Source organism: Macaca mulatta, chromosome 12 (genome assembly GCF_049350105.2).
Source record: "Macaca mulatta isolate MMU2019108-1 chromosome 12, T2T-MMU8v2.0, whole genome shotgun sequence".
Lineage (NCBI taxonomy): Eukaryota > Metazoa > Chordata > Mammalia > Primates > Cercopithecidae > Macaca > Macaca mulatta.
The window spans coordinates 62,670,618-62,694,976 of NC_133417.1; the positions used below are offsets into that span (position 1 = coordinate 62,670,618).

Genomic DNA, 24,359 nt, shown 5'->3' on the forward strand with positions numbered 1-24,359 from the left:
TTTTGGTTAAGCATTTGTACTTAATATTTGCTTTTTAACTAATGTTGAGGATACTAGAGTGTATTATCAATAGGGTTTCTCTTTGGTTTTTAAAATTTTCCTATTAAATATATAAAAACAAAATGCCTTCCATAGAACACACACACACACACACACACAAACGCACAATAGGGAGCTGAGTCACAGAAGAAAGATGGCACTAAGGCAATGGCTATTATGATTAGAGTATGCTAGGCTATAGCACTCACTGGATATTCTATTTAAAAAAAAATCCATTGCAATTAAAAGATGATATGCTCTTTTCCATACTTGTAAACATCCTAGTGGTGGTGACAGATTAAATAGCAAAACCTTAAGTGTCAATCTATTTCCATTTCCACTTCAGCCTAAACTAAGTTTTACATGTTTTACATGTCTTCATTGTGGCATTAAGAGGTTATTTGCTGGATTCTTGGACAGCTTAAGAGCTGAAAGCAGGGGAAAAAAACAACCAATGGCACGGTTATTAGCATTGCTCCATAACTGTCCTTTTTCTGCCCCACTGTTTTCCCCATTCTCTCTCCACCTCTCCTTCTCTCCTCACACTACATTTCCACTTCTCTGTCTCTTCCTCTCTCTTTTTTTATACCTTGCCCACATCGCAGGTCTACCCATGATATCATCTGAACTGCCTCATACCACAGAGGCAGGGTGCGGTGGCTCACGCCTGTAATCCCACCACACTGGGAGATAGAGGTAGGCGGATTGCTTGAGCCCAGGAGTTGGGAGACCAGCCTGGGCAACACAGTGAGACCCCAGCTCTACAAAAAATACAAAAACTAGCTAGGCATGGTGCCCCGGGAGGCTGAGGCAAGAGGACTGCTTAAGCCCAGGAGGTTGAGACCACAGTAAGCCAGAATCGTGCCACTGCACTCCAGCCCTGGTGACAGAGTGAGGCTCTGCCTCAAAAAAAAAAAAATAAAATAAAATAAAAATAAAAGGCAAAATATCATACGGAATTGATGGCCAGCCAAGATGGCTTAAGCCTATAATCTCAGCACTTTGGGAGGCCAAGGTGGGTGGATCACTTGAGCTCAGGAGTTGGAGACCTGCCTGGGCAACACAGCAAAACTCCATCTCTACCAAAAATACAAAACAATTAGCTAGTTGTGGTGCACAAGCCTGTGGTTGCAGCTACTCAGGAGGCTGATGTGGGAGGATCACTTGAGCCTGGGAGGAGAAGGTTGCAGTGAGCTAAGATCATGCCACTGCACCCCAACCTGGGTGAAAGAGACCCCGTTTCAAACCACGACAATGACAACAAAATAGCAACAACAAAAATATCATACAGAATTGATATGGTAACTAAGGAAGAGAGTGAAATCTGGAGGGACTTTAATTCTCAACATTCCTTAGATTTTTAAGTAATAATCGTATTATTTACCAATTTAAAAGAGGTAAAAACATCCTAGAAACTTGACTGTTAGAAATGTCTCCAGCAATTGTCAAGTATCCCCTGGGGGATAAAATTACCCCCAATTGAAAACCACTGTTAGCTCATCAAATCCTCCCAGCTTTAATATAAGCCCATTTCCTCGTATTAATTCCTTCAACATTGCCACTTAGGATCCTTTTCCCATACCTTCTTGGCACTAACTGACACAACTGCCATACTATGGTAGTATCTTTAACACCACTGCTCAGAGTGGAATATAAACTAGGTATCTAAAATGGTCTATAACCGCACTGGCCAACAGAAATAAAATGTGAGCCACCTAATGTAATTCTAAGTTTTATCACAGCAGTAGGAAAAAACAGGTCAAATTTTTAGTGTGTTCAAACTTCAGCTTGTATCTTACATTTACAGCATATTTCCACTCATATTAGCCACATTTCAAATGCTGTATGTGACTATCAGCTACCATATAGGACAATGGAGAAGTATAATATGTGTCATTAAGTATGGGAAGGAGATAGGAACAGATCAAATATTATGAACCTAATATATAATGAAATAGACGTAATATTTTAAGTACTGATTTTTTCACACTGTTGGCTATACTAACTTGTCAAATTATATGCCTCCTTGGAAACTCATCCATTATATAAAGAAGACCACTACACTCCGAAGAGCCTGTAACAGGGGCGTTAGTCTTACTGTCCCATGTGACCATAACAAGGCCGAGATTCCTACAATAAGCACCACTCTTTATGGAGGAACACTTGTAAAATAAAGTGGGTGCGCTCAATGCGCAATGAAGTAGTGTTTAGGCTTTCTATATCTAGAAAGATATATACCAACATGTTAAAAGCAATTACATGTAAGCGAAGGGAATTATGAGTAACTTTTACTATCTTTCTTTCTTGATTATCTATTTTGTCCTTTTCAACAAGGACAGGACCATCCCTGAGCAACTTTTTGGAAACGAGGGGATGGGAAAGTGAGTAATGACAGTAAGTAAGCAAGGGTCAGAGACGCCAAAGGCACTGAAATGCCTGGGTGGTGCCACACAACTAAGAATTAGCCTTCTATGGCCTGAATGTTTGTGTCTCCCCAAAATTCACGCCACTATCATAACTCCCAAGGTGAGGGTATTAGGAAGTAGGGCCTTTTGAGGTGATTAGATCATGAGGGCAGACCCCTCATGATTGGGATTTGTGCTGTTATAAAAGAGAACCCAGAGAGCTAGCTAGCCCCTTCTACTATGAGACAACACAGAGAAGGCACCCTCTATGAGGAACGAGCCCTTACCAGACACTGAATCTGCCAGCACCTTGAACTTAGACTTCCCAGCCTCCGGAACTGTGAGAAATAAATGTTTAGTTTTTGATCCACCCAGTTTCTGGCATTTTTGTTATAACATCCCAAATAGGCCAAGACATAGTCTTTGCCCCACAAGTATCAACTATCCCACTGAGCATTCATTTTCATGAATAATCTTTGTAGAACTGAAACCAGTACCTAACTCTGTCATACATAAAAACACAAAGTATGTATGTCTCACGCTGCCTTAATGTATACTAAATATTCCAAAAATATAACTAATATATAAATCAAGGGCCAACGGTTCTGGTTTTTTTTAATTCCACCAAAATCTGTTCACCAATTCAGAAAATTCAATCACTGAAGATAAGAGACCACTTATGACAACTAAGCCACCAATATAACACACCAGTACCAATCTATTTTCGAAGATGTTGAAGATTATTACCTATATAGGTGCAAGCATGTATTACTTCATCATATCTTCTTGTAGGCTCATGCCTAACTACACTATAATATATCACATTTGGGCTTTTTTTCAGGGGGACGGGGGTGGGGGTTTGAGATGGAGTCTTGCTCTGTTGCCCAGGCTGTAGTGCAGTGATATGATTTCGGCTCGCTGCAACCTCTGCCTCCTGGGTTCAAGCAATCCTCCCACCTCAGCCTCCCAAGTATCCGGGATTACAGGTATACACCACCACACTCAGTTAAGTTTTGTACCTTTAGTAAAGATGGGGTTTCACCATGTTGGCCAGGTTGGTCTCGAACTCTTGACCTCAAGTGATCCACCCGCACTGGCCTCCCAAAATGCTGGGATTACAGGCATGAGCCACTGCACCGAGCCTCGCATTTGTTTAAATATATGTTTTATTGTTAATTACAGAGTTTTCTCTTATTTCTCCTTTATTATTTATTTATTTATTTTGAGACAGAGTCTCACTCTGTTGCTCAGGCTGGAGTTCAATGGCACGATCTTGGCTCACTGCAACTTCCACCTCCCAGATTCAAGCAATTCTCCTGCCTCAGCCTCCCAAGTAGCTGGGATTACAGGTGTCCGCCACCACGCCCAGCAATTTTTGCATTTTTAGTAGAGACAGGGTTTCACCATGTTGCCCAGGCTGATCTCGAACTCCTGACCTCAGGTGATCCACCTGCCTCAACCTCCCAAAGTGCTGGGATTACAGGCGTGAGCCACCATGCTTGGTCCTATATTTATTTTAAGTAGAAAATTAGGTTGAATTTTTTTAAAAATAGGTGTATGTAAATATTCAGATATAATGTATATAAGAATTTCACTTCAAAATAGTCAATAATCACCAAATATTTATTATAAAAAGAGTGTGTTAACTTTGACAGGCTTAAGAAGTCGTTTATAGTAAGCCAAAAAAAAAAAAAATCACAGTATACTTATCTTAACCCAAAAGGATGTGAGTCACTTACCTTCCATACTAGGGGAGGGGAGAGCAATTATGATAAGCACAGGAAGAATCATCACTCCATCTACCATTGTCCAACTGTAAAGGGAAAAGAAGAGATGTAAGTAAAGCATAAACATCTAACTGCAGGAAGACAAATTAAATTAAGCATACCACCTTCAAACTGCTACTCAAGGCCCTTCTTACTAATCATCCTCAGATATATTGCCTTATGTATTACTACATTTAAACATACACCTTTTATGTGGACCTAAACATATCACCTTAAAGAGTTAGTCATATTCACTTCCAACTGGCAGTCACTCAAGGGTACTTTCTCAGAGTCTACTCTCTTACAAAGAAATCAATAAGGAAACGAAAAATTTTCAGCTATAAAGTGAGGCACGTTCCAAAAGATTTTAGGTTTGAATTTTATCTTACCCCATTTGAATGCAAAATTGGCACTAAATTAAAAACCCTGAGAAGCATGAATAGACTATTTTAACACGATGTTAAAGATTAAGCGACTGAATAATTCAAGCCAAATTACTATGCTAGAGTCTCATTTCTCCTTTAAAAGGACTGGAGGTAGAGCAACCTACATCAACATACAGACCTAAAGCAAAAACAAAGAACAAAAAAATACAAACTTTTACCCCATCTAAGGCAAAGCAATGCATTTCTCCATTAAACAAATTTAACAAGGATAGACAACTAAAATCATGTAAAAATTTTTTAAAAAACTTTTCCATTTGAATAATGTGAAATACCAGGAATGTGATGGGAGTTTGGTTAGCTGCAATTTTCTGGATGGTAAAATAAAGAAAAAGCTGGTAAAGTTCTTTAATGATAGGTTAGTGTGCTTGTACTCTTTCAGCTTTAAACCAGTGAAAGCCCATTGCTATCTAGCATGTCTGGAGTGTTGACCTTTAAAATCAAATTATTTAGGCTGGGTACAGTGGCTCACAGTTGTAATCCCAGCACTTTCGGAGGCCGAGGTGGGATGATCACTTGAGCCCAGGAGTTTGAGACCAGCCTGGGCAACACGGTGAGACCTCATCTCTATTTGTTTTTATTATTTTTAAAATTTAAAAAAAATCAATTTTTTGGGCTGGCAGTCTGTTTACCATCCATACCTCCATCATATCTTACCACCCTTCACTTAAATTTATTTCTCTTTGGTTCCATAATTATATTTCAGTCAATCCCTTTCCTAAAAGCAAGGTAAGGGAGGAAGTAAAGGGGATTTTTATGTACCTTCCTTTTCTATTTTTAAAAGCATATGAAACTTGAGCAAGATCCTACTACTGTTGTTGTTTTTGTTATTTCCATGTTCACACAGATCTTTCCTATAAGTGAGTCCTTTTGGGGACGTACAAATCCTTCATCTTGGCCCCTCACAACCAGAATGTGACTCCTCCAACACATCTCTGTACCTTTGGACATGAATATGCTTTTTGTTCCCCTCTGCTTGAACTGCCCTGAGCCCCCTCCACCACCCCTCTCCAACCCCATTGCCTCCTCCTGTCATACATGATTCCAGCTCAAAGGTAAGTCCTTGGTGAAAAATCTCTCCCTCAGCAGTGGTTTCAGCCCCTGGCATGGACTCATAATCATCTGTCTAAGGCAGTCTCCAGCACTGGTCCACTCATCTCCAAAACAGGTATGCACATCCAAGGAGCAAGCAAGAGTCATTCATTGAGCTATGGAATGAAATTATTAAACTGCTTTTTCATAAGAATGTTTTAATCTAATAAAGTAGAAAATAACTTGAGATTTAATCTGGTCTCTATCTCAGTTGTCTATGACAGTCTAGTACAGGAGGTATCTTACAGAAAGACTACGAGTTACATAACGTTAGAGTGGACATGATTTGCTTTTAGAGTACAACCACGTACTTGTAGTTTTGAAGGTCCGTTCAAGTGGAATTACAGGTTACATTGGCTACTTACAGTGAAATGAGCCTTCCCAAATGGCAAGTGTTCTAAAACCATTAAAGAAACTAGAGATTGCACATATTATTAATGCAAGCACCAGAGAAGAGTAAGAAAACAGTAAACTTAACATCACTTATTTCTACTGGTTCTTCCTTAACCACTTTACTAGAGAAAAGTAGTAATATTCAGTTCAATCTGACAAGAAACAGTCTCCCCAAATTCAAAATTTGAAAACATTTGAAAAATGGATTTGCAACTACTGTCATAGATAGTAAACATTATCCTGAGTGGCTTGAGACTTTCATTGATGATAACATTATTCCACTGCCATTGGCAACACCTTAAATATTTTATGCTTATTTAATTGCTATTTTATGAATGTTTTATAATATGTACTTATTTATTTTATGTAAAATGCATAGCCAATTTACATATTGTGGGTGCATCAAAAAACTTTCTATGGGATATGTCATCACAAACCATTGAAAATTGCTGAACTAAACTATTTCTTATCTCAGTCTTATCTGAATTCCCAGTCCTTCATTAACGTATTAATGCATCAAAAACTACTCAAAACCTACTATGTGCTACATATTAGAAGCCTAAAATGGCAAATACAAACAGGGTCCTTGCTATCGTGGCACTTACAAGATATGTCTATGGTGGTAATCAAATAATCATCAAAAGATTGCATAATTAAAAACTGAATTAAGAGTTGGGAAGAAACATAGTTAAAATAACCGTGTTAACAAAACAAAACAACTTGAGACTTTCTGGAGGGTGCAGAGGTTTCCTGGGGAGGTAACATCTGAAAAGGAATCAGGAATCAGAAGGATGAGTACAGGTCCTAGGAAAAGGGTAAATGTTTTGGGAATGTGGTGGGAGAGGGTAAACAAAGGACACAGATAGGGTAATACTTAAGGGAAAAGGCACTTCTATTGAGGTGCCTGTGGCCAGAGCAAGCATGGTGTGTCCTGAGGACTTAAGGCAAACCTCAGGACCAAAAAAACACAAGAATGGCCAGGACACAAAGGGTCTGGAAGAGTTACAAAAAGTCGGAGAACACCCAAGAAGGCTAGAGAGGAAGGCAAGGGTCAGAACAGAGGTAAGGCACTCTAGGCCCTCTACTTACCTAACTTCATTGCCCCCTTCGCTCTCACCATCATCTGCAGTTCCTCAGTCCCCACTATCCATTATTATCATCCCCACCAGGCCACTTTCTGCCTATCTCTGGACATTTCTACATGATGCTCCCTATGATTGGGCCCTTCTTTCAGGGCCCAACCTACTGAATTCCTACTCATCCGGTAAGTCTCAATGGCTTCTCTAAAGGCTACCACTTTCTATAAGCCTGTCTAAATCCTTAAATACTCTCTGCTCATTCTTATAGACCACTTTAAGTTTCACTCATACAAATCATCCTAATTAATAATTATGTATTCATACCTGTGTGTGCTTTTGAACATCTGTCTCTGTCACTAGACTGTAAACTCCATGGGAGCAAAATCTATAGTCTATCTTGTTCATTACTGCCAGAGCCAAGTAGGTGCACATTTAATAACAGTTTAATTAGAATTTTTCCTGAATTAATCGGCTCAATTTAAGTTTAAATTCTAAAGAATTATTAACAGCAGCCCCTCCCTGCCATGCACACAGACACACACACACAGAGACCTGCAAAGGAATGGCAAGATTAAGAGATTTATCATCTCTATAACTTTAATCTGTAGAATTTAGCTAAAGTAATAGTAAAAGTCAACAGTTAACAAGCTTCAAAATCAAGACTCCTTTTACTATTAAAAAAAAAAAAACTAAGAAACAATCACCACTGGCATATTTTCCACGTCACAAAGCCAGCAAAAGCCCACGTCCCAAATACCTATTAACAGATTATCATTGTGCGAACAAAATTAAAACAATAATTAAGGCTCATAAATAGAAGACAGAAAAAGAATTATAAATTCAGACCTTCAAACAGTAGGGACTAATTCCGTCTCCAGTGTTTAAAGACAGCTCAAAATCTGCCAAAAATCTTTGGGAAAAAAGTCAACTTACTGGTTGCCATTTTGTTCAGGGTCTGCAGTGCTTCTCCTGACCAGTAAACTCAGCTATTAAAAACAGCACCCCCAAAAGGAAAGAAAAAAAGAATGTAGAAAGGGGAATGTTCTGGTATTTCCTGACTATATTTCAATTATAAAAAACATCAATATGCTAAAATCTCAACCTGAAGTCCCAAGGATCTATTTTTAATTTAAAAATATACCAAAAAGAAAATATCATTTTTAAAAGTAAAATTTCGACTCTCTTGCTCTCAAATATTTTTGGCTAAGGAGTTTTCATATGTAAGTTGGCAAGAAAGAGAGACTAATAGTGGAAAATGGGAGTGGCAATAACTCAATAGTTCTAGGATTGCCTTACTTCAGTATTTTTAAAACTTTTTTGGTCTCAGAATCTCTTTAAACTCTTGAAAATTACTGAGAAGCGTGTGTATGTAGGCTACATCTCTTGATATTTACAGTGTTAAAAATTTAAACAGAATCTTAAAAATACTCTATTCATAATAAAATAACAATAACATACTACCTTTTTTTATTTTAAAAGAGCTATGATGTATTTTTTAAAAAACATGTTGTGAGAAAAGTGGCATTGTTTTCCTGCTTTTTTGAAAATCTCTGATTTAATAAAAGACAGCTGGATTCTCATATATGATCTACATTCATTCTGTTACATCATGTACTGGCTGCAGTATATATACAAAATCCAGTATCACCCATATCATTGGAAGAAGGAGGACCTTGTGAAACCCCTGAGAAAGTCTCAGGCGCCTTTGGAGTTCTTGGACAACACTTTGAATAACTGACTTAGTCCTTAAACCCTCAGTCTTTGTACTCTATCAGATGACCAGATGGTACCAGATATTTTAGACTGAGCACTTACCAGATACCTGACAAAAATGACACTGTTCTACAGTTTTAGAAATTTCATTAACCTCTCTAACATCACAGACATCAACGAGTCCAACAGTCAAGGAAGAAAGCATTAACTTTTTTTTAATGTTGGAATAATATTTTATGTATACAGCTAAATACTTTTGAAATGGGACATAAACTTGTATGAAGGTACTCACAGCTGCTTATCTTGCTTGGGTTCAACTAAATCCTTGTGCAAGGCTGTAATGCCAAAATCTCTAACCGAAAAATCACAGGCTACTGAGGACTGCAAAATATTATCTGAAATGTTCAGAGTATGAATCCGTACCTCTCATGTATACACATCTCTCTTCTGTTCTTAGATAAGACCCTCTACCCCAGTAACTGGTTTTCATATTTCAGACACAAGAAAAATCACTATTCAGAAAATGGTTAGAGACCTCCTGACTTAACTAAGGTACCCTCTTTAAATCGATACTGTTTCTTACAATGTCTCAGGCCTACCTTCTTAGAAGACAGAACATTCCCAGATATTCTACTAAAAACAGACACATCACCAGGTCAGTACAAAATGACTTTCCAAATCCCATGGTACTTTTCAAATTCCACTTGAAGATCAGATTGTACGTAGTTAAGGAGCTAGCATTTAGCTCAATTTCTAATATATGTGGGCTTGAAACCAAGTTTGGCATTTTTTTTGCTCATCACAATTTTACAGCTAGGTGAAGCCACAGATACCCCACAATGTACTACCCAAAAAATTACTGTGATATTGGTCACAGAATAACTGAGAATATAATACACTTCTATATACAACTTTCAGAATCCATATTAGGCAATCTGAGTGCTAATCTGTAATACAGCTATAAAGGATGTTTCTGAAAACTAGACTTACGAGTAGCATACACTTTGTTAACTATAATATTGAGGATGAGAGAAAAGTTATAAGATGAACCCTAAAATTCTTTCCCATTGGAAAATTTGACAAAATGTTCATTTATCTTGTCTGACGGTCTAAACTCATTCTTCAATACATACTTTAGTGACTACCTTCATTCAATAAGGACATTCTTGATACTCTTCTCAATTCAATTTCTAACAATCTGTGAATTAGAAAGAATCTTGGAAGACAGGTCATACAATCACCCACCCCTATTTTGAATGACTTTTACATTGTCCACGTGTAGACACTTTCTAACCTATGCTTGCTCACCATTGGTAAGGGCTCTCACTACGATCCTATGACAGTTTTTTTCTTTATGTATCTTTAGGCGTTCTGTACTAGCCTTCCATAAGGAAAATATAATAATTCTCTTTAATATAAAAGGCAGAGGCAATGCGGAAAAATAATTTGTGGAAACCTGCTTTTTCTTAGTCATCTAGGAAGGTAGAAGAAACTTGCCTAAGGACACAGGTCAAACCGCAAAGCCCCAGATCAGAGCATTCAGGTCTTAACCAACCACCACTCTACACAACTTTCACTTAACTAGCCAGCCACAGTTTAGCAAACTTGTTCTGTCATCTTTAACAGTTTTTTGTTTGTTTGTTTTTTGGGTTTTGTTTTTGTTTTTGTTTTTTTGAGGCAGGGTCTTGCTCCATGGCCCAGGCTGGAGTGCAGTGGTGCAGCCTCAGCTTACTGCAGCCTCAACCTCCTCAGCTCAAATGATCCTGCTGCCTCAGCCCCTCAAGTAATGGGGACTACAGGCACATGCCACCATGTCTGACTAGTTCTTTTTGTATTTTTTGGTAGAGGTGGGGTTCCACCATGTTTCTCAGTCTGGTCTCGAACTCCTGGGCTTAATCAATCCCCCTGCCTAGGCCTCCCAAAGCTCTGGGATTACAGGTGAGAGCCACCAAGCTCTACCATCCTTAACATTTTATTCAAGCCTCCATTCTTCTGAACTTCAACTGAAAATCTTGATTTTCCTCTTAAAGAACATCTTTACTCATGGTTATTTAATACACCATTCAATCATGACTTCTTTCCATTTCTCTAACCTTAAACAATTTCATGTTACTCAGTGATCTCCAATTATCTCCTCCCTCCCTCTGCCCCCAGAAAAGATGTTGACATCATAGAAAAAAACAAGTGTCTTCGATAGTGCATCAGTGGATTCTAGCTCCCATCTTCCATCCCTACTCTTCAGTTCTCTTGTAAACTCACCCTTCAAAATAAATGGAAATTAGTAAGACACATTTGGGGGCAAAGTTAGGCCCAGGAAGGCAAATTCTAGACATGAAACTTTGAAGGAAAATAGACTTACATCAGCCGCCACCAAGCAGGGCCAAAATCAGCCACTGCAACTGATTAGATAATATAAGAACAGTCACATCTCTTCTATGCTCAAAAGGCAATGAGCTAACCCAAAGGCAGCTTGTGCCAAACTACCTGGGCCTTTGGGAGGAGTGAAATGAGACATGGGCTGTCAGTAATAGCTGCAAAGAAAGGTTAAACCGAAGTTATCATACCATATAAGTTAAGTCAGGGTCTTTTCTACGGTTCAAAATGACCTGTTAAATATTTTTAACACCACACTCTGTCTGAACTGGCAATGTGCAAATTGCCAAGGCTAGGTTTTATATAGACTTCACTGCTGCTGGAGGGTTTCTGGCGGGGTGTTACTTTCAGAATATTAGCATGTAATTTGATCTTTCATGATAGATGAATACAAATAGCTTCTTGGACAAGTCCTATAGAACTGAAAACCAGGCCCTGGATCGGTTTATCCTGTAGTTAGAGGAAATAATTATGGATTATTTCAGGAAAGAATGGGTTTTGACTGAGTTACACTATAAACATTCCAGCTGTAACAGATGGACCCTAGATATGGTTTGGGAAGGAAGGGAAGCAAACAATATGATCTGTAAAATGAAAAAAGATGAAAAAAAGATAAGGCTTAATGTGAAAGAAAGTGAAAGGTTTAGCTTAGGCTGCTATGTAAGAATCAAAGGCTCCCCAGTAAATTTATTTTAACTGTACACAGAATGAAACAGACTTTGCTACATCCTTTCCAGATATACACAGAATACCTACGTTAAACTTCTAAGAGTCCAGGGTTTTGATCACTTGCTGCATGCCTTACTCGTACCTCAAAACTAGGTTTTATTTCCCCAGGCTTGACTGTATGGAGACTGTCCCTCATTTTCCACTTCATTCTTTTGTTTCAAATAGCCATGGTCCACCTGCTTTGTTTCAACTGATAGGACTCCATCATCTCCCTGCTATTTTGTTACATTCTCCAATGCAGCTCACAGCCCACTCCCTGTCCCTTGTTTGCAAACGGTGACTAGAACCTTTTTTTTGTTTTTAACCTATTAGTAGGAAAAGCCCCATTATTCCTTCCCATAAAGCTCATCTAGACATGTAACTCTGAAGTTCATTTCAAATCCCACTTCTTCCCAAAGTCCTCAGGTAGACACCGTCTCAGTGCTCTGTCTCATTTCTAGCTGTGCCTGACCTGAAGCTTCCCCTCTAACCTAACAGTGTAGACCTTTCTATCCCTCCCATGACTTACAAGTGGTGTTAGAAGCACTGCCCATCTGACACAGCTGTCCCCATTCTCAGGCTAATGTGATTAATCTATAATAATTTTTGGGTGGTGGGTATAAGATGAAAGGAATGTCAAGGCCAGAGAAGTACATTTCTCTCTCTCTCTCTCTCTCTCTCTCTCTCTCTCTCTCTCTCTGTCTTTACTGAGAGACACTGGAGCACTTTTCTGTTGTAGTGAGAAACACCGCACTTTATACACTGGCCTAACCAAAGCCTTCTGTCTCACTCCCATACTCCAAGCCCATTCCTGTCTCAGACCTTCTCACCCGCCCCCATGAACTATATTCCCCCACCATATCTTCTTCATAGCACTTAACAACTGGGTGAAATTTGCCACTTACTTACTAGTTTATTTATTTTTTATTGTGTTTCTCCCTCTTCCACACACCAAAATGTAAGCAAACAAGAGTAAGAACTCTGCCTGGTTCATGGATACATGCTCATGCTTGGCACCTACCAGGCGCACAGTAAAAATTAAAACATACTCATTTTAACATTTTAGCCTTGGCTACACTTTGATGTGGAGAGAGGAAGGTGAAGTTTAAGTTTTATATATCCTAGCAAGGAAATGGGGGGCAGGGGTGGGTTTGTATGTCCCCAATTTAATAGAGTAGCAAGCAGATATTTGAGATAAATTAAAAGATATCATTTGTAACTTGGATTCCAGTTTTCAAGGGTGTCATCCAAGAGAGGCAGCCAAACAAAAAGACGGCTGGCAGACCTCGGGTGTACCAGACAACTCCCTGGTGGACAATATCCCAGTTGGAAGGGATTGCTTGGATCTCTAGTTGCAGACACCAGCTGATAGGCCCAGAGCCATCCCTAGTGACCTCTGAGACAGCGTCTGTCTCTTGAAAATACATCTCCTACAAGTCAGAAATTGACATATTATCTCCCCTGAAGGCTTCTAACATTTATTGACGCTATTTGGAAAGCCATGCTTCCATGCCTATTAATAACCTTCAGAAAGAACCCCAAGGAAGTGTCAGGAGAAAAATAGATCCAGTCGATGAAAGCCAAAGACTTGACCAGAGGTTACAGTCAGTAATACATTAAAAAAAAAAAAAAAGGAAAGTTGTAACCTTTCTGAATTAGATGTTATCTTTTCAGGAGGCTTAAAACAAAATACTTAGCCAATGAATTACAGCAATGTGAGGCAAGAACCCTGGTCTTTACAAAAAGGAACTCTTGAAAGACCCCGTATCTATTTAAATAGACCAGCAGCAGCAACTAACTTTATCTGCACATCAATTATTCCAAGGAATTTTGCCTACACGGCTGTTATCATTAAACCTTTTATAGTTATTTTTACAGTTATTTAAACTTTGTAAAGTTTCTCCAAGTGACACATTAAACAGCAACCAGATCAACTTACTCTAAATAATGGAATCACTAATTAACACTCATCTTGGAAAAGAATTCTCTTAGTGGTCTTTCTCCTCTCCCCTCCCCCAAATAGAATGTGATTAATGGAATTCTCTCACAATTTAGCTTGAAATATGCTTTTGCCAGTCAAGCAGCTAAAGCAGAATCAGATAATTGTGGTATGACTCAACAAACACACAGCTGTTCATTTAAATATATCCATCAAAAGTATAAATATGATCATGAGAAAGAAAACGAGCCATGTACCAGGGTCAGTGCACAAGTTGAATGGGTTAGCATCCAAGTAACCACAACAGAAAACAAGAAGGAGACAGGGAGAGGAGGCAGGGAGAAGTTCTGGATGGAAACCCGGTGGAGAGAGACTGGAGAACGGATGTAACCAAAAAACCACCCACCCAACCAGAAACACTCACTGAACTAAATAAGAAAACAATGTTAAAAGTAAAAATAAATGCACTCTATGAAGTAGGGAGAAAGAATGAAATCTTAAAAATAGGTGAGGCACCCAAGAACACAAAGGTAGAAAGTCGATAGAGTAGAAAATGGTGAATTTGATCTGTTATTAAAAATAAAATGCAGTCAGGCACAGTGGTTCATGCTTGTAATCCCAGCAGTTTGGGAGGCTGAGGCAGGAGGATTGCTTGAGCCCAGGAGCTCAAGACCAGCATGGGCAACATAGTGAGATCCCATCTCTATAAAACGAAAAAAGAAAATTGGCCAGGAGTGGTGGTGGGAGGCCTGTAGTCCCAGCTGCTCTGGAGGCCGGGACAACAGGATCACTTGAGCCCAGGAGTTCAAAGTTACAGTGAGCTATAATCATGCCACTGTACTCCAGACTAGGCGACAGAGTGAGACCCTATCTCTAAAAAATATGTAAAATTAAAACTAAAAACAAAACAAAGACCCCAAGGCAGTGGAAAATAGGAGAACAGTATTCTCACCTCAGTCCTTGTCCACAACCTTCAAACACTCTGATTATGAAATCACTGTGGAAACATGGGTATGCTTCCAATAGTCCAAAAGTATAATGACTGAAAAACACCACTCTGTACCAGGCAATCCCTAAGGAGGTTCTACATATACAGGACTGCCATTTAACATGAGGCAAGGAAATGGAGAAAGAGCAAACTGTAAGAACATGATGGGGGACAGGTGGCAGGGAGGGTTCCCTGCATCCAGTGTGCCAGGCCCCCTTCCTTCTTTCTTTCTCAAGGATAGGCCAGAAAGGCCCAATAAGAACTTGAGAAGCAAAGGCACTGAGAAGCTCTTGAGGCGTCTCCTCCCTTAATATGTAATTCAAAATGCTAACAAGTGAAAGAAACATCTAATCCATGATAAACATTTCCAAGCTTTCCCTGAACCATCAAAAATCTCTCTTTCCAAAAAATAATCTCTCTGGCAGTGGAGGGCCTAAGTACATGTGTAGCCAAACTGCTCAGTTATCCTGCACTGAAAACCATCCATACCCTTCCCATTTATAGGCCATCTCTCTTACATCATCATAGCAACAATTTCAACTACCACCACCTCCTTAGCCCCAAGGTCCCCAGTATCCACCCTCTTCATCCTTTCACCGAACAATTTCTGGAACAGCAACTACACAGGCTTCCTCCACGTCGCCCATCCAGTCTTCGGTCCACAGTGTTCTGTCCTAGTCAATCCACTGAAATACCCCTTGCTAAGGTTCTACCTCGTTTTAGTCTTACCTTATCCTTCAGGTTCACAAAGGAGCTTGCTCAAAATACGGATTCCCAAGCCTCACCCCTTAGAGATTTTGATCTGTGATGACGAGGCCTAGGAATCCCCCACCCCCTGGCAAATCGGGTGATGCTGAGAATGACAAGGAGGTCTCACTCACTTATGAGGTAGGATGTGGGGTTGTGACCACCTTCTTCCCTTGGCTTCCTCCCTAGCTGGGATTTGTGGGCTGCACTCTCAGGTATCTTTACTTTTAATGCTTTGATCTTTCTCAGTTTCCTTGCACAGAAGCTTCCTCTTCTGTCACTCATGCCTTAAATCTTGGTTTAGGCCCCACGGCTCGGCCTTTTCTTTTCATTCAAGACGTTGCTTGTTTTCTTAGACTCAGGAACCACTGTAGGCCACCAGGCTGGACTACCAGGTTGAGAATGAAATCACCCATTCTTTAGTCATTTCCCCCTCCCTGTCTATTCCTTCCTTATTACCCTCCTCCCCATATGTTCTTTTCTTTTCACTGTTTATAAAATTAATATTTAAATTTTTTTATTACAGATAGTTCAAGTTACAAAGAAACAGAAAGCAAAATATGCCTCCTTTTAAAATCTTCTATTTTCAAAAATAAGCAACATTCTACCCCCAGTTTCAAAAATAAGCAGCCTTCTTTCCTCCATTCCCATTTTCTTCCCGAGGTATTTTAATGAGAATCACAGATGTCATATCATTTCACCCACAAATTCTCTGACAGATAAGGATTTTTTTCTAAACATAACTAAAACCCCACATCTCACCCAACAAAGTTAAAATTATTCCTCCTTCAAATATCATCTAAGAGCTAATCAGTGTTTAAATCTGCCCAATTTTCAACAACTAAAACACCCTCCAACAATGACAACAACAACAACAAAAAAAATTAAAAGGAGAATGAAAATAGCATACAAAAAAAGAAATTGTTTTCAGTTTTCATAACTAGCGGTATAGTGTTAGTATTGTGGCACTACTGAGAATACTGTGTGTATAATGTGGAAGAAAGCAAATGAGTATCTATGGAGTATTCTGACCATCATCCCCTGTTGTGTTTGAGGACTAGAATTCTGTGTCAAATAAAGGAGATAAAGATGTTACACAGAAAAGGTTAAATTAAAACCTTTTAAACTGAATTTGAATCACAAGTATCAGAATGAACTCGCGAAGTATTTTATAAATATTTAGTTCCTGGTTCTGTCCACTAAATAGGCGTAGAAATAAGGACCCACTCAGTAGCAGTGAGCATCCCTGGTGTCCAGATTGTGGTGTTAATACAACATATGCCACTAAAAGAAAAACAAATTGAATTGAACCATGTGGATGCAATCACCAAAATCTAGCAAGTAAGAAGCTGGAGGTCAAATGGCCAGGTTCTTCAACAGAGAAACTGTAAGGGAAAGAAAGGGCTGGAGGTGGAAACCCCAGGTTTAAGAGACTTACAAAACATAAAGAGATAACATGAGACCAACCTATAGGTCTGAACACCTGGTTGATGGACCCACATAAAAAGGCAAGAAGGCAATTACTATTGCGTATATACTACATAATATACTGTTTCTTGGTCTGCATGGTGATCACAAAAAATATTCACCTTGTAATTAACTAAACTATGTACGCTTCTTGTATAAATTTGTGTTTTATTTTACATTAAAAAAGGTAAAAAGGAAAGGACAAAAGCTGAATACATGTTGTTAGAAATATATACACACATACACATACACTAAGCAAGTTACAAGCACTGTGCATCATATATATGCCAACAATTAGCCCAGGTTTGTATATTACAAATAAGTCTATGTGATAAACTTCTGAAATATCAACTCTTCCTTATCTTCAAACTGAAGAAATTGTTTTTACAAGTTTATTCCTAATAGAATAGCGAAATAAGTATGTTTCCTGGTCATAATCAGAAATCATGTATTGAAATAAAATTAACATATCATATAAAATGGTCCTTCCTCCCACGTACTTCAATAAGTGTCACGGGTCGAAGGATATAGAAAGTCTAAGGTTAAGATCAGTGTTTCTCAAAGGAACTGTGCAACACTATGGTCAAATAAGAAAAATTAACATCATAAAGAGTGAACCTTCACTAATGAAGTCTACACATTTAACAAAATCCCAAAAATAATAGGTTTTCTTCATGGGGGAAGAGGGTGGTAACTGGGTACGATTCTTTTAAAGTTCATATTTTTAAAACACACACACAAGTATTAAAATTCTGTGAAATAGGACTTAAAATGGGGAGACTTACCCCTATGAAAAAGAAAAAAAAAAAAAACTAAGCCTCAGAAAGTTAAAACAATGCGATTCTGCTGCATGAATAGGCAGATAGATTAATGAAACTAAGCGGTTATCCCAGAAATAGACCAAAATCTACATGGAAATTTATACTATAAAAGAAACCAAAGGAGAAAAGTTGGGATCGTTCAGTAAAATTGGAATTTTTAGCCAAATCTCTAGACAATATGGCAGAGACTGCTAATTTTCCACTAAAATCCCTTCTTTCCTTCTTCTTGGGTACAAGGCGGCCAACACAGACTTCACTTTTCAGTCTCCACTGCAGCTAGATGTACCCACATAACAAAGTTCTCATCACTATAGTTCTCCTCTGTAGTGATGTCTGCAGTTTCTGATCACTAGCCCTGGACTTTCTCCTTTGCCCTTCCCATGGAGGGGACCCAGATACAGCAGCAACTCAGATAGGACCATGCAGATAATCACAGCAACAATTACTAGAGCCAAGGAACAGACGTAACTCAAGCCTCCGAATGATCAGTGGATATGGGCGGTTCTGCTGATCTGTTTTGCTTACACGGGGACTGTTAAGTGAAGAAAAAATAAACTTCTGTGTTCTTTGAACCATAGCATATTTCAGTCCCTTGGTTACAGCAATTCAACCTAACCCGAATTAATAGAGCATCTAGAGAAAAATTCATTTGAATTCATACCTAACATTTCAGATGGATCAAAGACTTAAATCTAAAAAAACCCCACATGACATTAGAATGAACCAGGAGATGGTAGGTCTTTAAATCTAAAAATGAAAGGAGGTCTTTTAACTACAATACTATGATACTGACCATTTCCTCCGATGTAAGTAAGAATGTAAGTTCTGCTGCAGAGCAAGAATTGGGGTCTGCTTTTTTAGTACTGTATAGCCTGTTGTCTAGAACAAGTTCTCATACACAAGAGGCATTCAATAAATAATTCTTGTTTGAATAAATTGGCAATTTTAACTATATAAAATTTGTAATAACCTGCACAACCAAATAATAATTATTTCTATATAAATGGCCAACTGAGAAAAATATAAATAGCACATATCACAAGGATAAAAAGGGGGGACTGATAATTTTGATGTCATATTTTGATAATAAAAATCATAACCCAACAGCAAAATAGACAATGAACACAAACATAGAAAGAAGATAACTAGAAATAAAAGTGGTTTTTAAACTCACGAAAAGATGCTCAATCTCAATCAAACTAAGAAAAACGCAAATTAAAGCACATTAAACTGCCATTTTTTACCTATTGCACTGTTAACCACATTAGGAAACTATGAACAATTTTAGCCCTGTTTCATAATTATCACAGGGGTAGCAACTAACTACAGCCATCATCTACTTCTCCCTCAAATAAATATATACAGAAAATAAAGTCTGTCTCCTAATACCATCTCTGTTATTCATTACTTCCTCTTAAAACTAATTCAACCTCACACCACCTTAAATGGGCATAAAAGTGTCTCAAAATGCTCAAAGGATGGTAGCCAGAACTAACAACTATGCTAATATATTAACAGCCTCCAAAAAATAAAAATTTCACAAAACTGACACCTTGGCAACAACCCCAAGCAGTGCATCGTCTGCCTTCGAAAATAAAAACACACATCCTTAGCGACCAAAGTCCAATGTCAACAGTCATGGCCTTGGTTTTGTCCATAATGTGAAAGGCCTCTTGCCTACCCCCTTTAAATTATGGACTAACCTCTCACTTGAGGACTGGTGATTATTACGTTACAGCCATATAAGGGACACTAGGCAGGGATTTCTCACCCTGAGATTAAATTCTGCTTAAAAGGAAAAATATCCACAATATACCAAGTCAAGCCAAAAAGCAAGTTGTAAAATAGAATGTATGCTCATGTGTCACCAATTTTTAACATAATTAATATGCATATTTGTTTGTGTATAAAAATATCTGTATATGAAAAGGTTTATAAATGGGAAAGTTTATATTCCAAGATTTTGGCCAAAAGTGAAAGAGAGAAGGGAAGAACTTTTATCTTTATATATGGCTATACTTTATACTGTTTTGGATTATCTGAAATGAAATAATCAAAATTAACTTTTACATAAAATATAAAGCTATGGGGGGCTAAGGCAGGAGGATCACTTGAGGCCAGGAGTTCAACACCAGCCTGGGCAACAGAGTGAGACCCTGTCTTTAAAAAAAAACAAACAACAAAAAATAGCCAGATGTGGTTATGTACATCTATAGTCCTAGCTACTTAGGAGGCTGAGGCAGGAGGATCCCTTGGGCCCAGGAGTTTGAGGCTGCAGCGTGCCATGATTGCATCATTGCTCTCCAGTCTAGGCAACAGAGTAAGACCCTGCCTCAAAATAGTAATAATAATAATAATAATGACTGTTTTATAATAATACATTGGACTTTCCTTTAAAAAGAATGCACCTAATAGCCGTATCAGAGACTTTCCTCAAAAGTATTAAATCTAAAAAGGCTGCACAGACCAACCCTGGCAGAATTTAATCCTCAATTCCTTGCTTCTGTCTCCACATACATGGTTCAAACCATATCTGAGCAACTCAAACGTTAAATTAAGAAAGACACACACATCAACATTTTGCACTTCAGGCTTCCCCTCACAGAAACATCTTACTGACTCTATTCCAAGTAGGTATACATATTACCCCCATAACTTATCACACCCTTAATATCGTTTCATCCTGGATAGCGAGACTTTTGTGTTTTTGTTTTGTTTGTTTGTTTTTGATACAAGGTCTTGTTCTATTGCCCAGTCTGGGCTGCAGTGGTGCGATCACAGCTCACTGAAGCCTCAACCTCCCAGGTTCAAGTAATCCATGTGCCTCAGCCTTTCAAGTAGCTGGGAATATGTGCACCTGCCAAGATGCCTGGCTAATTTTTTTTTTTTTCCTTTTTTGTAGAGACAGGGTCTCACTATGTTTTCCAGGCTGGTCTCAAACTCCTGGACATAACCAGTCCTCCTCCTTTGGCCTCCCAAAGCACTGGGATTAGAGGTGTGAGCCACCATGCCTGGCTCAAGGCTTCTTTATGCTTTCAAAGCACTCCACGGGAAATGTATTATTAAAATGTAGTTCTGGAAAAGGTAATGTATGGACACAGTAAAAAGCCCAGTGATTGCCAAGGGCTAGTGGAGATGGGAAATGAATAGGTAGAGCACAGAGATCTTTAGGGCACTGAAACTACTCTGTATAATACTATAATGGTAGATGCATGTCATTACTCATTTGTCCAAACCCACAGAATGTACAACACCAAGATTGAGCCTAATGTAAATTATTGCCTTTGGGTGATAATGATGTGTCAATGTAGGTTCATTGATTGTAGTAAATGTACTACTCTGGTGTGGGATATTGACAGTAGGGGAGGTGTTGGGGAGATAGATGAGAACTCTATTTTCTTCTCAATTTTGCTGTGAACCTAAAACTGCTCTAAAAGAAATAAGGTCTATTTTAAAGGAAAAAATTAGGGCCAGGCACAGTGGCTCACACCTGTAATCCCAGCATGTTGGGAGGCCAAGGCAGGCGGATCACAAGGTCAGGAGTTCGAGACTAGCCTGGCCAATATGGTAAAACCCCATCTCTACTAATAATACAAAAAAAATTAGCCGAGTGTGGTGGCGCGTGCCTGTAGTCCCAGTTACTCAAGAGGCTGAGGCAGGAGAATTGCGTGAACCCGGGAGGTAGAGGTTGCAGTGAACCGAGATCATGCCACTGCACTCCAGCCTGGGTGACAGAACAAGACTCTATCTCAAAAACAAAACAAAACAAAAGAAAAGAAAAACTTGGGCCGGGCGCGGTGGCTCAAGCCTGTAATCCCAGCACTTTGGGAGGCCGAGACGGGTGGATCTCAAGGTCAGGAGATCAAGACCATCCTGGCTAACACGGCGAAACCCCGTCTCTACTAAAAATACAAAAAACTAGCCGGGCGAGGTGGCGGGCGCCTGTAGTCCCAGCTACTCGGGAGGCTGAGGCAGGAGAATGGTGTGAACCCGGGAGGCGGAGCTTGCAGTGAGCCGAGATCGCGCCACTACACTCCAGCCCGGGCGACAGAGCCAGACTCCGTCTCAAAAAAAAACAAAACAAAACAAAAAAAAAAACAAAAAAGAAAAGAAAAACTTAATGTAGTGGCCCTGTAAGGTGAAAAGGATGGCAGGGGCATTTTATAGGTAGGGAAACATTGGCAGTATTTATCTGAAAAACTTGGCCAAATTTAAAGAATAGCTGTGCAGATCCACCCAACAAAGCCTACTATGAAAGCAACGTCAGAACTAAGAACTATTAGGCTGGTCCTAACTTTCTTATGTTGGATTCATATAAAAAAACAAAATAATCATTTGTGGCAAAGAATTTACCCTGTAGATTTGATCTCTGCCAAAGAGTATTAAAAGAAGTGATTTGTTGAAGTGGCTGCACTGCTGGTTCTGGCAACGCGGCTCTGAGAGCTCCGGGTAAAGCTGACTCAGCTACCTTAACGCAGGCTCCTGGTCACATCTGCCCAAAGTCCTTCAAGCTGCGTGCCCTCGTTCAGGGTTTCTCTCACTCTGGTCACTGGGGTACTCGGGGAGTAGAAGAGGCGTTCCTGGGATTATGAGTTCTCCAGCAGCTTTCACTTTGGCAGTGTGACGCTTAACAACGCTGCAGCCTGCAGAGGGAAAGAAGAAAGAAAACCAGCTAAGCAGAAGAAAATCCTGTAGCTGTGAATGTGGTGGCTAAAGGAAGTACACATTTGGCACGTCTTTCAATTTGTACCGTAAAACGAAGCCCATCTACAAGTGCAGCAAGTACAGAAAAGTTTGAAAACACTGATAGGAAGAGTGTGAAGGTCATGGATCCACACTGGTCTTTAAATATTTTTCTAAACAACACAAAAACCAGTAAGATCTGCAGTCGGCACATTTCAAAATCAAGTTCCTTTAAAGCCTATACACTATGTACTCTAGCCCTTTCCTCTCCTTCCCTTGCCACACACAAAATCAAACAAAAATTTTGACTCTGCATGTACTAACTATTATGTGCATTTGAGGCAGGCGGATCATGAGGTCAGGAGTTCAAGACCAGTCTGGTCAATATAGTGAAACCCTGTCTCTACTAAAAATACAAAATTAGCTGGGTGTGGTGGCACACGCCTGTAATCCCAGCTGGTGGGGAGGCTGAGGCAGGGGAATCACTTGAACCTAGGAGGCGTAGGTTGCGGTAAGCCGAGATTATGCCATTGCACTCCAGCCTGGGCAACAAGAGCAAAACTCTGTCTCAAAAATAGAAAAAAAAAAATAGTTTGAGCAGTACAAACTATAGAATGAAAAGTCTTCCTCCCGTTCCAACATCCCTGGCCTCTCCTAGAGGTATCCAGTGTACCAGAGTAACCAATTTCTTGTATATCCATTCAAATATATCTGATTTTGGTCTATTTTCAAGCAACAATCTCTGGCATAGACAGATCTGGTTCAAAGGCTCATAAAACAATGGTGGGGAAGGAGCACAAAGCGGAAGGGAAGAGGAGCGGAGCTCTAGGTATCTAATAAAAAACAAAAACCCACCCAGGCCCCCTTTTCCTTTAGGAAGACTTGAAAAACATCAACATTTGCCAAAGGAAGAGGAAATTTTTATTAGAACCAAAGGAAGAGGAAATTTTTATTAGAACTAAACTTTCCCATTCAAATTGTTAATACAAAACACTGAAAAACTTACTGCCTTCAGAAAACAGCACCTTTTTTTTAACCTCAAGGAACATTTTGCTAAGAAAACCTTCACGTAAATAAATCTAAGCAGAAAACAAGCCCCAAATGCAGCACTCTGCAATAATTATGGGGAAAAATCTTCCCATCCACCTTGGAATTCAGGGGAACTGTTTTACAGATACTATCAAACCGTTCCTCACTTCAAATTAAATTGAGGCTCACAATCTATTTGAAAATAAAATCTAGACATATAATAGGTGCAGTAAGAAAAAGACATGTAAAACTATCTTCCATAGAGAGGTCAACCAGAAATTTGTCTTTTTCAGCAATCACTTAGCAAAGTTAAAGAGCAAAAATGCATTTCTAAAGTGGGCATCCTTAAAAACAAACTCATCAGCTGAGCAGCACCCACAAACCCTTGAGTTTCAGAACAAACTGCTGAAATACTGGTATTTTCCAAGATGCTGGGGCCAGGGAAATTTGGCAGAGTCACACTAAAGCTGCCTTCCCCTCTGCCAAAGACTAACTGCATTTTAAGAGGAGGCCAGTGTTCAGCTGTCCTGCCTAGGGTCAACCATGTCTTTTAAGTGAGAGTTACTGTATTGGTGGGAAGAGGTTTAGATAAACCAGAAAATAAACACCGGTATGTATTTTTCTGATTCTCTTTTTAAAAATCAGAGACTCTCTCTCTTTTTTTTTTATTCCCC

The 24,359-nt window shown here is 39.2% G+C and overlaps 1 protein-coding gene across 14 annotated transcripts in view; it reads right to left on the minus strand.

Moving 5' to 3' along the window:
• ACVR1 (activin A receptor type 1) overlaps nucleotides 1-24,359 on the minus strand; it is a 140,916-nt gene that overhangs the window by 60,499 nt on the left and 56,058 nt on the right. For 7 of the 14 annotated variants that reach the window (XM_015110144.3, XM_077956174.1, XM_015110145.3 and 4 more), the window contains 2 exon segments: nucleotides 22,442-22,616; nucleotides 4,184-4,257 (listed from right to left, as the gene is read on the minus strand). In XM_015110144.3, the coding sequence (XP_014965630.1) occupies nucleotides 4,184-4,250 (67 nt within the window). In that variant the 5' untranslated portion in view covers nucleotides 4,251-4,257; nucleotides 22,442-22,616. 14 annotated transcript variants of the gene reach the window in all.